General features: G+C 43.3%; 1 protein-coding gene across 2 annotated transcripts in view; it reads left to right on the forward strand.

Moving 5' to 3' along the window:
• SPIN1 (spindlin 1) overlaps positions 1-16,406 on the forward strand; it is a 1,077,469-nt gene that overhangs the window by 363,176 nt on the left and 697,887 nt on the right. For both annotated transcript variants that reach the window (XM_044064286.1, XM_044064285.1), the window contains exon 3: positions 8,425-8,672. In XM_044064286.1, coding sequence (XP_043920221.1) covers positions 8,609-8,672 — 64 coding nt within the window. In that variant the 5' untranslated portion in view covers positions 8,425-8,608. The remainder of the gene's footprint in view (positions 1-8,424; positions 8,673-16,406) is intronic.

Consider the following 16,406-nt stretch of genomic DNA (forward strand, 5'->3'; position numbering starts at 1 on the left):
TTCCTTCGGCAGAAAGCAGGCCTCCGATAGCCGAGGCTTCACAGAGCATGGTTGAATCGGCTACTGAAATTGTCCCTACAGAAGCTAGCACCCAGGATTTGTCAGATACTATTCCTTTAGACATATCTACCCCTGCACGTGGGGCTGCTAGACTTCCTGCATCTATGTCTATCAAGGCTTTTTCCAGGGCTAAAGCAGCTAAATCTTCTAAGGCCTTACCTGCTAAAACTCCCTCACACAGGCCTACCTCTAGTTCTCAAATGCTCAGCCTGGCTGAGGATCTCATTTCTTTGATCAGGGGATCCCAACCTCACCCAGACAAGGCCTCTCAACCCCCTCCAGATAAGAGGCCTAGGACTGAACCCCCGGAACCTGTTTCTACAGACTATTCCTCGGATGACTTGGATATCTCAGACCCTCAGGAAGGCCCATATTCTCCTTATGAGGATTCCGATGCAGAAGACTCCATTCCTTCTGCCTCTCCTCTGAAGAATTTTCTTTTGGGGAAACCTTACATGCTATGAGGGAACTTTCAATGGCAGGGCCAGGATTTTTCAGATTCAAGGAAAAGGCTAAGGACTTTCTTACACTTACCACAGCATAGGCCTTTAGCCATTCCTCCAGTACTAACAGTTGTTGATGATGCATATAATGATGCCTGTACTGCCCCTGATTCTCTTCCTCCGGCCCCTGCCAAGCCTGACAGATATTACAGGGTCCCGGACACTCACTACCATTTGTATAAGGCTCCTGTTGCAGATCCTGAAACCATTTCACAGGGCCCTAAAGCTGTGGCAGCTGCTTCTGCCAAAAATCCTCTCCCCTCTGAAAGGGAATCTAGAGCATTAGAGAGATGGGGTAAAAAGGTTTATACTTCTGCTACTTTTTCGGCCAGGGCCAACTGTCAATTTCACATGATTCAGTACCAGGAATTTTTGTTAGACCAGCTAAATAAAAAACTGTCCTCTCCTGAACCTATAGACCGCAAGTCCCTTCAGGATTTGGTACATAACTCTCAGCAGGTCAGTAACCATTTCTTAAAATGTGGCTATGATGCACTGGAGGCTTCCTTTAGATCAGCTATGACTGGAACAGTGATTCGAAGGCATGCCTGGTTAAAAGAACAATCCTTACCAGACCATGTTAAGTGAAAACTCCTAGATGCTCCTATGGAGAAACAAAGTTTGTTTGGCTCCCCTGCACAGGAGGCTCTAAAGAAGGTGGAGGAAAAAGCAAAATCTGTCCAAACAGTCAAGGATTTCTTACAGGTCCAACCTCCGAGGTTTAGCAGAAATTGGCCTTTGAAGAATTGGTCCTTTCCAGACACCTCCAGAGCACAGAGAGGCAGAAATAGACGCCCAAGAGGCAGAGGTCAATCCAGGGGTGCCTACAGGGGACGTCAGTGGCAACCCACCAACCAGAGAAGTACTGCCACAGATTCAACTACAACCACTTCCACAGGGCAGACACAATGACTTGGCTCTGATTCCGCCTACCAGGGAACAACTGGAGGCACCCTTGGGCGGAAAACTAGCTTTATTTTCCCACAACTGGCATTACATTACAGGAGACAAATGGACTTTGCAAACAATAGACAAAGGCTACAGGTTTCACTTCCACACACTACCAAAAAAGAGAGGAATGCCAAACCTACCACCAAGCCAAAAAACAGACGCTCTAAGACAAATCAACAACTTACTAAGGATGAGAGCTATAGAAAAGGTACCGCCTATGGAACAAGGCCAAGGATTTTACTCCAGGCTTTTCCTTGTACCAAGAAAAGAAAATCAATGGAGACCTATTCTCGACTTGTCCGCTCTGAGCACATACCTCATTGTTCCAAAATTCAAAATGCTGACCCTCCAGCAACTTCTTCCCATGCTGGGCAAGGAGTCTTGGCTGGTGACTCTAGACCTCAAGGAGGCATACCTGCACGTCCCTATACGACCAGATTGCAGAAGACACCTCGGATTTCTTGCAGGATCAGAGCATTATCAATTCTCAGCATTGCCCTTTGGCTTATCTACTGCGCCCAGAGTATTCACGAAATGCCTGGCATCAGTAATTGCTCATTGCAGGCTTCAGGGAATTCAAATTTACCCATACCTGGACGACTGCCTAATACAAACGGACAACAAGGCAAAATTAACAATTTGGAAAAGGTCATACAACTGTTGCAAGCCTTGGGATACACAGTCAACATGCAAAAATCAAGACTAGTACCATCCCAAAGGATAACATTCTTGGGTGCAGAACTGGATACATCAACTCAGATGGCTTTTCTCACAGAAGAAAAACAAAAGCAACTACCAGTATATTTCATGACATTAACAACACAAACTCATCTTACTGCAAGGAAAGTCCTGCAAGCCCTGGGTTACATGGCATCCTGCATAATATTGATTCCGCATGCCAGGCTGCATATGAAAAAGTTGCAATGGTACCTAAGGAATGTATGGTCTCAACACAAGCACAGTCTAGAAGCCCAGATTCCAATAATTCCATGCCTGAAGCAAGAATTCCAGTGGTGGGCTCAGGCCTGTCAGTTGAACAGAGGACTGCCTTTCCACAAGCCTCATCCAATCCAGACCATCACCACGGACGCCTCAGACCTAGGCTGGGGGGCACACATGGTGGACAAGTGCATACAAGGCCTATGGACCCAAGACCAGCTGAATCTACACATAAATCTAAAGGAGATGCTGGCAGTGAAACATGCAATCCAGGCATTCCGACCATTCCTTCAACAAGGTCACCTGCTGATAAGGACGGACAATACCACAGTCATGTGGTACATCAACAAACAGCGAGGTACACACTCATATCCTCTATGCCGGATGGCAATGGACCTGTGGAATGTGGCCCTGAATCTCAACATTCAACTTCAGGCCAGATTTGTACCAGGAAAAGAAAATTCACTAGCAGACACCTTAAGCAGAACTACCACGGATGCTCACGAATGGATGCTGCATCCAGATATCTTCAAAACCATAACAAAGAAATGGGGACTACCAGAGATGGACCTGTTCGCCTCCCCACACAACCACCAATTGAAGAAATTCTGCACAAGAGCATACCACCCACTTGCTTGGAGGGTGGACTCACTTTCCTTCAGCTGGAAAAACCTGACAGCATATGCATTCCCACCTCTTCCTTTGATGTACAAAGTCCTACTGAAGATCAGAGAGGATCAGCCAAGGGAAATCCTGATAGCTCCAGACTGGCCGAGGCAACATTGGTACCCGCTACTGAGAAGCATGTCTCGGACACACGCATGGCCTCTACTTCTATGTCCCTTACTTCTAACACAGAACAACTACAAGATCCTACATCCAAACTTGAAAACACTGCAGCTAGCTGCTTGGAATATTGCATAAAACAAAATAACCCAGATTTATCTCAGGGGGTTAAGGACATTATCCTGGAGGCTCGCAGACCCTCCACAAGGAAAACTTATTCAGTCAAATGGAAAAGATACCTCATTTGGAGTGCAGCAAAGGGAGAAAATGTCTCATTGGCAAATATAGCACACATCCTGGAATACTTAGTAGAACTGTTCCACAATGGCTTGTCCTACTCCTCCATTAAGATTCATGCATCAGCAATCTCAGCAGAATACAACATGGATCCTCCTGTCTTCTCTCATCCTCTACTCAGACAGTTCTTGAGAGGAATCAAAAACGTAAAGCCTCCAAGGAAACCACCTTTACCTGCATGGAATCTCAACTTTGTGCTGGAAAAGTTAACACTTCCCCCTTTTGAACCAGCAGCAACAGCAGATTTACAGTTCTTGTCTTGGAAAACTGCTTTCCTGCTAGCAATCACTTCAGCAAGTAGGGTATCTGAATTACAGGCATTAATGGCAGTACAGCCCTTCCTTATCTTCCATCAGGATAGCGTGTCTGAGAACCAACCCTACCTTTATGCCAAAAGTGGTCTCCAGAGTATCATTGAACCAAGCGATTCATTTACCTACATTTTTCCCCAACCCACAGAACAGGGGGGAAAGACTGCTACATACCTTGGATGTGCACAGACAATTACGCTACTATCTGGACAGAACTAAGACCAACAGAAAAACTGACCAACTTCTGGTAGCATATGCAACAGGAATGCAAGGACAAGCAATTTCAAAACAGACAATCTCAAAATGGATTGGAAATTGCATCCAATTTTGCTACTCTTTTCATGGAAAGACAACTCCTGAAAATATCAGACCTCATTCCACATGAGCTACAGCCACCACTACAGCTTTCCTACGAGGAGTGGCTACCAAAGACATTTTAGAAGCTGCTACTTGGAGCTCCGTGCATACATTTGCCAAGCATTATAACCTTCCTTTATGCTCCAGATCCCGAGTAGGTTTTGCAACTGCTGTGTTGCAAGGGATCTTGACTACACCATCTTTATCTTAGTGCCTCCTCCCCCAGTTTGGCTATGGTATTCTACCCATATGTTAGGACTGCAGATGCATCCTTGAAGGACATAGTGCAGTTTTATACCTACCATAAATGTAGATGTCCGATAGGTATGCATCTGCAGTCAGGATTACCCACCCTCCTTCCCCTCTGTGGTATTCCTAGGGTATCTATCCCTCTTTTAGCTAGCTGGGGGAAATTATTATGGTGTGTTTGTTTTGTATATATATATATATATATATATATATATATATATATCTATATATATAATTTTTGCTCTCTACTGTTTGGAATTATTTGCATTTATCCAAATTTAAAAAAGTCAAATGTAACTCCTGAGCATAGAATGTTGCACCAGCAGAAAAAGTGGAAAATAATCAAAACAGCAAATAGTGCTGGTGTCAAACGGCCTTGAGCAAAAAACTTCACTGGTAAACACCAACAAATTGAGATAGTGAAATGGAACCTTCCACGAAGGCACACCAATAAACCAGACTTCCAGTAGTTCAAAGTAAAAATCACCACGCTAATGCTAGCAATGTGGAGCAGCAAATCCTTTAATCACAGTGAGCGCTTTCGCCATGCGGCTTCTTCAGACTGTTATACAACATTAAAAACTCTGACAGTTACATTTATAGCACATAACCTCACCCTATTGGTTAAAAAATCATCACATACATTTAAACATCAAGACATTTGATTTAGTCAAGAAAGCACTCTTGCCAAAGCTGGCGATTTCATAGTTATAAGACGGTAGTCACAAATCCTACCTACACCTTGTTTTAAATAGCATCAACACAAAATGCAAAATGCAGAATACAACAAAATCATAAATATATACATTCATACATACTGCAGCATGTCCTTGCTAAACAGAACAACAAGTAGTTTGAAAGCACTCAGTGTTGCTAAATAAAACGTAAGTAAATTCCATGTTGAATTAACCTGCTTATATAACACAGAAAGCGTATACAAGAACTGTACCTTTACTTATTCCTGTGTACTTCTCAATCCTTTATAATCCTTTAAAGCTTTCTACGTGGTGGATATAGCTGATCCTTCAGTAAACCAGCAGCTACACTAACAACACGTTGAAGCGCGTCGCTCCAGAGTGTGTCATCAGTTAATCCTTAAAGGGGACTGAACACTTTAAGCACGCGTTCAAACAACAAGTGTTAAAATTTAAATGTTAAAATGAAACGCATCCTCTGCAAACGGAGGATTGAATACGTATACTCATACTAGTTAACACACATAACTATTTAAAATACACTGACAATAAAAGATTCTTCTTAAAACTGAATAATGAGTGTCTAAAAAACACATAACACATGCTTGCTAAATGCATACGACAAAGACAACAGTTCCTGGACGGATGAACATGCCTAAACTTGAGCATACAACTACGTGACTGCTTTTAAAGCTGACTAAGGTAACTAAGGTAATAGAGTCACGAAGGGATCCGGAACGTGTATGTAATGCATTCTAAACAGATCTTCTCCATAAGCTGCATATTAAAGTGCGCTTATATATTCAAATGACATAAGAAACGGCATAAACTTATCCTCTTATTGAAATGTAGGACTGTAATATACCGGCATTCTGTCATTCCCTGTATTGCTGCATTCGACCATCCATGGGGTCTCTGAAAGGATGGTGTATGGTACCTGTTACCATATAATACATGACCTGGAAGGAAGCACAAAGTAGTGTTTGTGACAAGAAGAATATATATGTAAAGGAGAGGAAAGAAAAGAAGAACAGAAACAGCTGTGGTGGTGGGAAGACAGAACAGGGAACAGTGCAGGAGAAATAGTGTGCAGGAACGAGGACAGGTTTTCCCTCCTGTGGTTTTGTGCTTCCACACCACTTGCACACTCCTTCCACCTGTCCTCGTTCCTGCACACTATTTCTCCTGCACTGTTCCCTGTTCTGTCTTCCCACCACCACAGCTGTTTCTGTTCTTCTTTTCTTTCCTCTCCTTTACATATATATTCTTCTTGTCACAAACACTACTTTGTGCTTCCTTCCAGGTCATGTATTATATGGTAACAGGTACCATACACCATCCTTTCAGAGACCCCATGGATGGTCGAATGCAGCAATATAGGGAATGACAGAATGCCGGTATATTACAGTCCTACATTTCAATAAGAGGATAAGTTTATGCCGTTTCTTATGTCATTTGAATATATAAGCGCACTTTAATATGCAGCTTATGGAGAAGATCTGTTTAGAATGCATTACATACACGTTCCGGATCCCTTCGTGACTCTTTATTACCTTAGTTACCTTAGTCAGCTTTAAAAGCAGTCACGTAGTTGTATGCTCAAGTTTAGGCATGTTCATCCGTCCAGGAACTGTTGTCTTTGTCGTATGCATTTAGCAAGCATGTGTTATGTGTTTTTTAGACACTCATTATTCAGTTTTAAGAAGAATCTTTTATTGTCAGTGTATTTTAAATAGTTATGTGTGTTAACTAGTATGAGTATACGTATTCAATCCTCCGTTTGCAGAGGATGCGTTTCATTTTAACATTTAAATTTTAACACTTGTTGTTTGAACCCGTGCTTAAAGTGTTCAGTCCCCTTTAAGGATTAACTGATGACACACTCTGGAGCGACGCGCTTCAACGTGTTGTTAGTGTAGCTGCTGGTTTACTGAAGGATCAGCTATATCCACCACGAGAAAGCTTTAAAGGATTATAAAGGATTGAGAAGTACACAGGAATAAGTAAAGGTACAGTTCTTGTATACGCTGCTTTCTGTGTTATATAAGCAGGTTAATTCAACATGGAATTTACTTTACGTTTTATTTAGCAACACTGAGTGCTTTCAAACTACTTGTTGTTCTGTTTAGCAAGGACATGCTGCAGTATGTATGAATGTATATATTTATGATTTTGTTGTATTCTGCATTTTGCATTTTGTGTTGATGCTATTTAAAACAAGGTGTAGGTAGGATTTGTGACTACCGTCTTATAACTATGAAATCGCCAGCTTTGGCAAGAGTGCTTTCTTGACTAAATCAAATGTCTTGATGTTTAAATGTATGTGATGATTTTTTAACCAATAGGGTGAGGTTATGTGCTATAAATGTAACTGTCAGAGTTTTTAATGTTGTATAACAGTCTGAAGAAGCCGCATGGCGAAAGCGCTCACTGTGATTAAAGGATTTGCTGCTCCACATTGCTAGCATTAGCGTGGTGATTTTTACTTTGAACTACTGGAAGTCTGGTTTATTGGTGTGCCTTCGTGGAAGGTTCCATTTCACTATCTCAATTTGTTGGTGTTTACCAGTGAAGTTTTTTGCTCAAGGCCGTTTGACACCAGCACTATTTGCTGTTTTGATTATTTATCCAAATTTAGCCTTCCTAGAGGGCACCTGGCATCTGGGGCAAGAAACACTGAGGAAAATGGCGTCGGCTGATGCCTTTATACCACAGCAGCTATGACGTCGGGTGAAGTGCGACATCAGCCGAGGCCAGACCCAGACTTTGGAATCCGGCCGACCGAAGGGCTGCCTGAGGCAGGACGAACCCATATGTTAGGACTGCAGATGCATACCTATCGGACATCTACATTTATGGTAGGTACAAAACTGTACTTTTCTTGACTCCATGGGAAATGTTGGCAGTACTAGACTTTTTTTTCCAGACCTGCTTCCTTTTGTGTAATTTGAGTGCTAAGCATATTAGTTGATTTTTTAGAAACCCTTTTGCCATGGCTAACTCACCTTTGTGATAGTTATGTATGTATGCTCTTTTCAAGGTCCTTAGAGATGTAACTGAATTGATTGGATGCATGCCTCCTGTAAGGAAGAAGGGTGGAAAAATAAGCTATGTTGAAGATCCTCAAGATATTTCTAGTATTAGGTCATCTTGAAGATTAACTGATAATGATGAATATTTGTGTCCTTTTTCGAGATGCTGTCTTCAGGATAAATTTCCTTGCATTCAGTTTTCCTTCTGTTCCTTACAGTTAATATATTTTGCTTTTTGTTTCAGGTGTTTGTCATCAGCACTGCAGAACCCTGAAGTGAGTCATTTTCTCCAGCAATAGTGGCACCCTACCTAGTACTGCTGGAAAAGCTTCTATTTTTCTGTTTATCTGGGGCATTCATCTTGAAGTGGAAAGATTCTAATTTTCGCCCTAGTTTGGCAGCTTTGCTGCTCACTTAAATACAGATGAATGAAGACCCCATTTGGAAAGGCAACAGTGGGCCAGCGGTCCAGAGCTGATTTGGGCAGAGGAGGTAAGTAGTAGTCAACATTGTGTATTTCCGTCATCTCTGCTTTAAGGAAATTTTAATGAAAACAGTGGAATAATACTTTCATGGTTTCTTATTCTTAAGAAATTGGATTTAGTTGTACTGAAACAAGTTTTATGTAAGTGAAGGTAGATGGTAATGAATTAGACCGGTTTACTGTTTCAGATAAATTACTGTAGTAGAATTGAAATAGGAGCAGTTTACATATTGGTTAAATGGTAAGTTTATCAAGGCTGGTATATGAATACCTATTGGCATTCTTGTAGAAAGTCTGATGCTGAATACTTTGGGATATTTACACATTTTTCATAATACCACATCTGTGTTCTGTTAGTCACTGGTTGTGTTTTGGAATGGTTTAGTAGCTTGAGTTGTAGCGGAGACCTGTTTACTGCATCAACCCCAACAGTAGGATGTTCTTTGAGTGGTACTGTTGCAGTCATGTCTGGGTTCTCTGTCACACACATAATTTGACATCCAGTCCAAGTGTTAAGACTTGTGCAATCCCCCTCCTCAGGCTGGGCTGACACCTTCTCTGACATCTACATGTCTGGCATTCACCTGTGGCTTATTTGTTACTGCAACCATGTTCAAACTGACAAATGTGAGCATTTATCTGTCTGGTGTTGCCCTCTGCTTGCAAACATTTCTGACGCTGAAGATAAGTATCCGTTTGAGGCATTTTTTGTTCTTTATGAAGTGGTTGGTTGGTGATCTGGATGTACTCTGTAGGCATATGTTAAGTCTGTCCCAAATAAAACTGTTAAATGCACAAGTAAAATACAAATACCTCATAGGGGAACATTCTGCTTGGTATATATTTTCTTTAGGCCCTGGATGTGGCACAACATATTTCATTTTTCAAGGTTTGTTAGAAATGATTAGAAGGGCGATGGCCATCCAGGTTTACCAGCGCAAAGACTTGCAAGCTTTTATTAAGTCTGCCACCATGTCTGAAAGTTTGCATTAGCTTGGTCCTGTGAACATCTTTTCTAAGGAAAAGAAAACTTGTGAGAAGCAAGCCTACAGAGAAGGGGTAATGGAGAAGCTGTGCCAATTTGTTTGGTCATCCTTAGTCTGGCGTTGAGACTGTGGAGGTGCCTTTGCAGCATCACCCAGATGTTTGCTACCAGTGAAGCCACTGCACCATTAGTTATTTCGACGTCCAACCAGACTGAAGGGTTTGTTTGCCTTTTTGAATTTGATACCATTTCGTAAGTGCTGAAATTGGAGCACCATTTTAAAATTAGAAGGCAACCATTGGTATCTCCCTCCCCCCAAACTTTCAGTATTGGACTAGGCTTGCTCAGGGTTTCCCTTTATTCAAAGTTTAGTGTTAGTCTTAGACCATAGTGTGCTGTAGTTGAAAATTAGAGAATCTTTCTCAATGACACCTGTCTCGATTTATAAAGAGGAACTGTAGTACCGGTCTTAGCTTTCTTATCCCCGGGCCTGTGATGGAATTGATGATAATTTGCCTACTACGTCTCCCCAAAGGATATTTCCTTTGGGAATGCACACTATAATGAGCAAGCACTTCAAATGGCAATCTCAGGAGACCTCTTCATTTCAGAAAAAATATCTAGAACTTGTGGAATTGACTCGGGTATAAATCCATTTCTGGACCCCCCGTTTTATGTCACTAAAGCTGCATCCTTTACAAACCACATTCCTGCCCCCCACTCCTAGTAGGTTCTGTTTTTCAGAAGGCAGAACACTTATGAGTACGGTAGTTTAAACGAATGAAAGTATTGAGCCCATATTTAACAGGAGTAAATAAGAACAGGAATGTGGTTGAAGGGGTGAGCTGAAGTACAGATGGATTGCATTCATAGCAAGAGAGGGATTAGAGACTGTTACAACACTTGACACCAGAAATTGTGAAGGATATTAATGGTGAGACAGTTGTGCTAATCAGTATAAAAATCATGTGAAACATTTGGAGCCATTTATCCAGTTAACTCTGAGAGAACTCTTTGGAGGGTAAGCTGGGGGAGAGTAGAGAATCCACCCTTTCACCAGTTGTGTTACAATGTTGACAGCTTGGCAAGGTTGGTGGAGGGCAGTGAAGTGTAAAGGAAGAAACTGTGTGTAAGTCATTGTTATGGTAACAGAGACCTAAGTTTGTAACTGGTGGGGTGCTTATTAAAGTTCACTGCTGCAGTCATGCTACTCCTTTGTGGATTTGTAAGATATCAGCTTTTTGAAATCCTGTCAGCTTGGCTACTCTCCATTGTAATAGAAAAGGGCGTGTTTATTGAGAAGCATTTGGGTAGTCATGCATCTGTTAGTCTCTTCCAGTGACTTGCAAAGCAGCAGATGTTCGTGTTTCACTGTTGCACTCATCACATTTAGGTTATCTGCTTGCAGTAGCCCTCAGACAGCCTGATTATCAAAGTCTTGGGTCCTATGTCGGTTGCTGTTTCATCTTTAATGATGTCAGGTTGTCAGGAGTATAATGCATGCAGCCAACGCCGTTACATCCATCGTTGCTGTGCGGTGCCCGAAGCAGAAGCAGTTCACAAGTGCCGGTTGGCAGACTCCTGAAATTTTCATTTTCGAGTTTCAGAACCGAAATCTTCAACTAAAGCCAAGTACCCCGTTGGGGGAAACATTTTTTTGCTCTAAACCGATGAGAGTAAAAGTCAATTGTATTACTTGTGGAAAGCAAATACCTCAAAGACTTTCATTTGTTACTGTATTCCTTGCCTAGGCCCTGACCACGACGGTTTTGTGCCTTAGTTAAACCACAAACTATTCGTCATCGGTACATTTTTGCTTCTAAATATTTTGGTACTCTGTTCAGTTATGTAGATAGGTCTTTGGTAAGCCACGCGACAACTGACATTCCGAAAAAATGCAAAGCTAGACCGAGACAGGCCACCTAGGTCCAAAGCTGCCGACGACGCTCTTCCAAAGCTAGTCGCCAGTTCGCCGTTACTCTGTGAGATGCTTTCGCAGCCCCTGATACCTGCTACTGATTTGCAGGCCTCTACTGAGACCCATTTGGAGTCCAGTATGTTGCGAGATGCTTCAACTGTGGAATCTGTGGATGTCTCTACCTTGGATGGGTTCGGAGCCACTGTGCAGGCACCGGCTACTGAGGGTGTATTCAGGCCTAGTGACTTGCATATTAAACCGATGCAGTCATCTTCTAGGCATAAAACTCGAACCGTGCCTAGGAAACAGATGCCCAGACCGCATGGTCAGGCCTCTATGCCTAAAAAAAAACAAATGATAAGAATGGCTGAAGACCTTATTGCTTTAATCAGGGGAAGCCAACCTTCCCCCTCCAAGAGACCTAGGACTGAATTTGCTTGTGATACTTCTGACCAGGATTCTGAAATTTCTGTCTCCTCTGATGACCAGGATTTACCCTCATCTTCCTATGAGGATTCTGATGCAGAGGACTCTATTCCCTCTGCTTCTCCCCCAGAGGATGTTTCTTTTGGTGAAACCTTGCATACTCTTGGGAAGCATTTTCGCTGGGAAAGCCTGGATTACTCTGATTCTGAAAAGAGGCTTAGAGATTTCTTACTCCTGCCCCAACACAGGCCTTTAGCTATCCCTCTTGTGCTGGACATTGTTGACGATGCCTTTTCAGATTCTAGCTTGGCCCGATTTTTTACCTCCTGCTCCCAGAAAACCTGATGGATATTACAGGGTTCCTGATTTTCACAGGGACCCAAGGGCATTGGTTACTACTGCCAAAAATCCTACCCCGTCTGATAGAGATTCCAGGGCCCTGGATAGATTGGGTAAGAAGGTATACACCTCTGCAACCTTGGCCATCAGGGCCTTAAATTGCCAGTTTCAGATGTTAAAGCATCAGCAGCATATTATTGGATTGCTTAAACAGAAAATGATTATTCCTGATTGTGCTAAAAATAAGGATTTACAGGATTTAATGCATTCTGCTGAACAGGTTAGAAAACTTACTTTGCAATGTGGTTTTGATTCACTTGAGGCATCTTGCAGGGCTGCTGGCAACAGGTCTGTACTTGGAAGGCATGCTTGGCTTAAGGAGCAATTTTTGCCAGATCATGTTAAAACCAAATTGCTGGATGCTCCCTTAAATCAGGACCGCCTGTTTGGTGACATAGCAGAAGTTGTTCTTAAAAAGATGGAGGAAAAAGCTAAATCTATGCAAACTGTTAGATTGCTTACAAGTGCAGCTTCCTAGATTTAGTAGGCATTGGCCCTCAGAAAATTGGTCCTTTCCTGCCTCTTCCAGGCCTTCTCAGTTCAAACCCAGAACCAGCAGAACACCCAGGCTTCAGTCCCAGGGTACGCACAGGACTAAACAGTGGGGGGCTCCCACTTCCAAGTCAGGGAGTAGTAACCCCCCCCCCCCCCAATGGTAAGCTATCTCAATGACTTTAAAACTTCCAAGCACTTCTCAACTGACTGCTCCTTTAAGAGGGAAAGGTTGCTCTGCAAGCAAAAAACTGGGAACTCATTACCCTGGACAAATGGGTTTTAAACATAGTTTCCCAAGGATACAGCTTACACTTCTACACGTTACCATCCCCAAACGGTTGGCCAGATCTACCTTCAAATCAGTGGGCAGAGGCTCAAAAGCAAGTACTCTCTGTAAGATTAAAGGCTATTCAGACTGTACCAGAAGTGGAAAGGGACAAGGTTTCTACTAAAGACTTTTCCTGGTACCCAGAAAAGCCAACTCATGGCATCCTGTCCTGGGCCTCTCTATCCTAAACACCTTTTTGGCGATTCCAAAATTCAAGATGCTAACTCTTCACCAGTTGCTTCCCATGATAGCCAAAGATGCCTGGTTGCCAACACTGGATTTAAAGGAAGGCCTTCTTGCACATTCCAATCAGGGAATCTTGCATAAAATACCTACGCTTCAAAGCAGGCTTCATGCACCATCAGATGTTCATCGTGCATACAGCTGCAGTAATCACAGATGGGTTCTCTGCCGTCAGGCGGGTCCTCGGTCGGCCGAATTCCAAAGTCTTGGTCCGGCGTCTGTTGTCGCTCTCTTCCCTGATGTCAGTGCGACAGGGGTATATAAGACACAGCCGACGCCATATTCTTCAGTCTTTTTTGCCGCGCGGTGCCCGAAGCAGAAGCAGTTCGCAAGTGCCGGTCAGCCAGCTCCTGAATTTACGAAAAATTGGAAATCGAAGTCTTCATTAAAGCTAAGTACCCCGTTGGGGACTTTTTTCTTGCCTCAGACCGATGTCAGAAAAAGTTAACAATTGTATTTCTTGTGGGAAGCAAATACCGCATAAGGATTTCCATTCCCTCTGCATACCTTGTTTAGGCCCAGACCATGACGTCTCGGGCTGTCGCTTTTGCGCTACTTTCAATAAGCGCACTATTAAGCGTCGGGCGGAGTTCGCCCAACACTTTCGGTAAAGCCTTTGATTATAAAATGTCGTCGGAGACTCCGACTACCGTTTTGTCCAAAAAACACAAGGGCAAAGACCGACATGTGAGGTCCACTGTCCCCACCGACACCACGCCAAAACTGGCTACACGTGGTCCGGTTCTCAGTGAGACGCCTATGCAGTCCCTGACTACCGACGACACTTCTTTGGGCGGGGTCTTCTGTAACAGAGACCGCAGGTACCTCGGCCCATACCCAGACTACAACCACCGAAGCCACTGTGAGGGTTGAGCCTCCTAATGTGGACAGGTCCACTTCCACCCATGGTGTTTTTAGACCCTCATCTTCCTTTTCAATTAAGGCCTTTACTAAGTCTAAATCAGCCAGGCATCCCAAGAGGCCTGTTGCACAGGGCCCATCTCCAGGCCCCATGCCTAAAAAGCAGATGCTTAAAATGGCTGAGGATTTAATTACTCTTATCAGGGGTTCCGAACCCCCTCCAGACAAGAGACCCAGAGTGGAGGAAGATTCTTCCTCTTCGGATCAGGGCTCCATTTTTTCAGATCATTCTGATGTGGAGGAACACTTTCTCCCCTTTTGAAGATTCTGATGCGGAACAGTCCATTCCCTCTATTTCCTCCTGAGGATTTTTCTTTTGGGGAAACCTTGCACACCTTGAGGGAACACTTCCATTGGGAAGGCCAAGACTTTTCTGATTCCAAGAAAAGACTTAGGGAATTTCTTTTGTTACCTCAACACAGACCTCTGGCTATTCCTCCTGTTTTGGACGTACTGGATGTTTATTCGGAGGCTTACCTTAGTCCGGATTTCCTGCCTCCTGCCCCAGTCAAGCCTGATAGGTACTACAGAGTTCCTAACTCTCAGCAATTTCTGTACAAAAGCCATAATGCTGACCCTGAAACCATTTCTCAAGGCCCCAAGGGAATGAAGGCCTCTACTGCTAAGAATCCACTACCTTCCGAAAGAGAGTCTAGATCCTTAGAAAGGTGGGGAAAAAAGGTGTATACCTCTGCCACCTTAGCCATGAGGGCCTTAAATTGTCAGTTTCATATGCTTAAATATCAGCAGTTTCTGTTATCACAATTAAGGAATAAAATGTCTCAACCTGAACAACCAGATTTGAAGGAGTTGCAGGATATGATGCATAGTGCAGAACAAGTGGGTAAACACACCTTGCAATGTGGCTATGATGCCCTAGAGGCCTCAAGTAGAGCTGCTGTTACAGGATCAGTTATTCGTAGCCATGCATGGCTTAGGGAACAAATCTTGCCTGATCATGTGAAAGCTAAACTATTAGATGCTCCTTTACAAAAGGATGTGCTATTTGGTACTAATGCTGAGGAGATACTACGGAAAATGGAAGAAAAAGCCAAATCTATGCGATCTGTCAAAGCTTTTCTGCAGGTTCAACCACCACGTTTTAGCAGAAATTGGCCTTCTAAAAACTGGTCCTTTCCAGCCACGGACAAGCCCCAAAGAGGTAGATACAGGTGCTCAAGTTGCAGAGGACAATCACAAGGATCATATAGAGGCAGGCAATGGCAAACTCCAGCACCAAGAGGTGGCGAAGACAGTGCACAACAATATAGGAAACAAACCCAATGACTTCCTCCTTTCCACGCCAAGCAAGTCTCAGCTGGCAGCACCTTTGGGAGGAAAGCTGGCAGCACCTTTGGGAGGAAAGCTGGCATTATTTTCAAGAAATTGGCATATTGTCACAACAGACAAATGGATCCTGGATGTTAGAGGCTACAGATTTCATTTTCACACTCTACCAAAAATGAGAGGCATGCCAAACCTGCCACACAAAGGGCAGAGGCACAACTACAAATTTCAAAGCTCATAGACATGAAAGCTATTCAAGAGGTACCTACTCACGAACAAGGCCAAGGTTTTTATTCCAGGCTTTTTCTGGTACCAAGGAAAGGAACCGACTGGAGACCCATTTTGGACTTATCCATCCTAAACACATTCTTACTCGTACCAAAATTCAAGATGCTCACATTACAGCAGCTTCTTACCATGCTGGGCAAGGAGTTTTGGCTGGTAACATTGGACCTCAAGGAGGCATACCTGCGTGTCCCAAGCAGACAAAGTTGCAGAAGATACCTCAGATTTCTTGCAGGTTCAATCCACTATCAATTCTCTGCATTGCCCTTTGGCTTATCTACTGCGCCCAGAGTATTCACGAAATGCCTGGCATCAGTAATTGCCTACTGCAGACTTCAAGGGATACAGATTTACCCTTATTTGGACGACTGCCTGATCCAAGCGGACAGCAAGCACACACTTCTGGATCATCTGGCTTATGCAACACGGTTACTGAACTCTCTGGGATACACAAT

This window comes from Protopterus annectens, chromosome 2.part2, assembly GCF_019279795.1.
Source record: "Protopterus annectens isolate FY-2018-M chromosome 2.part2, PAN1.0, whole genome shotgun sequence".
Lineage (NCBI taxonomy): Eukaryota > Metazoa > Chordata > Ceratodontiformes > Protopteridae > Protopterus > Protopterus annectens.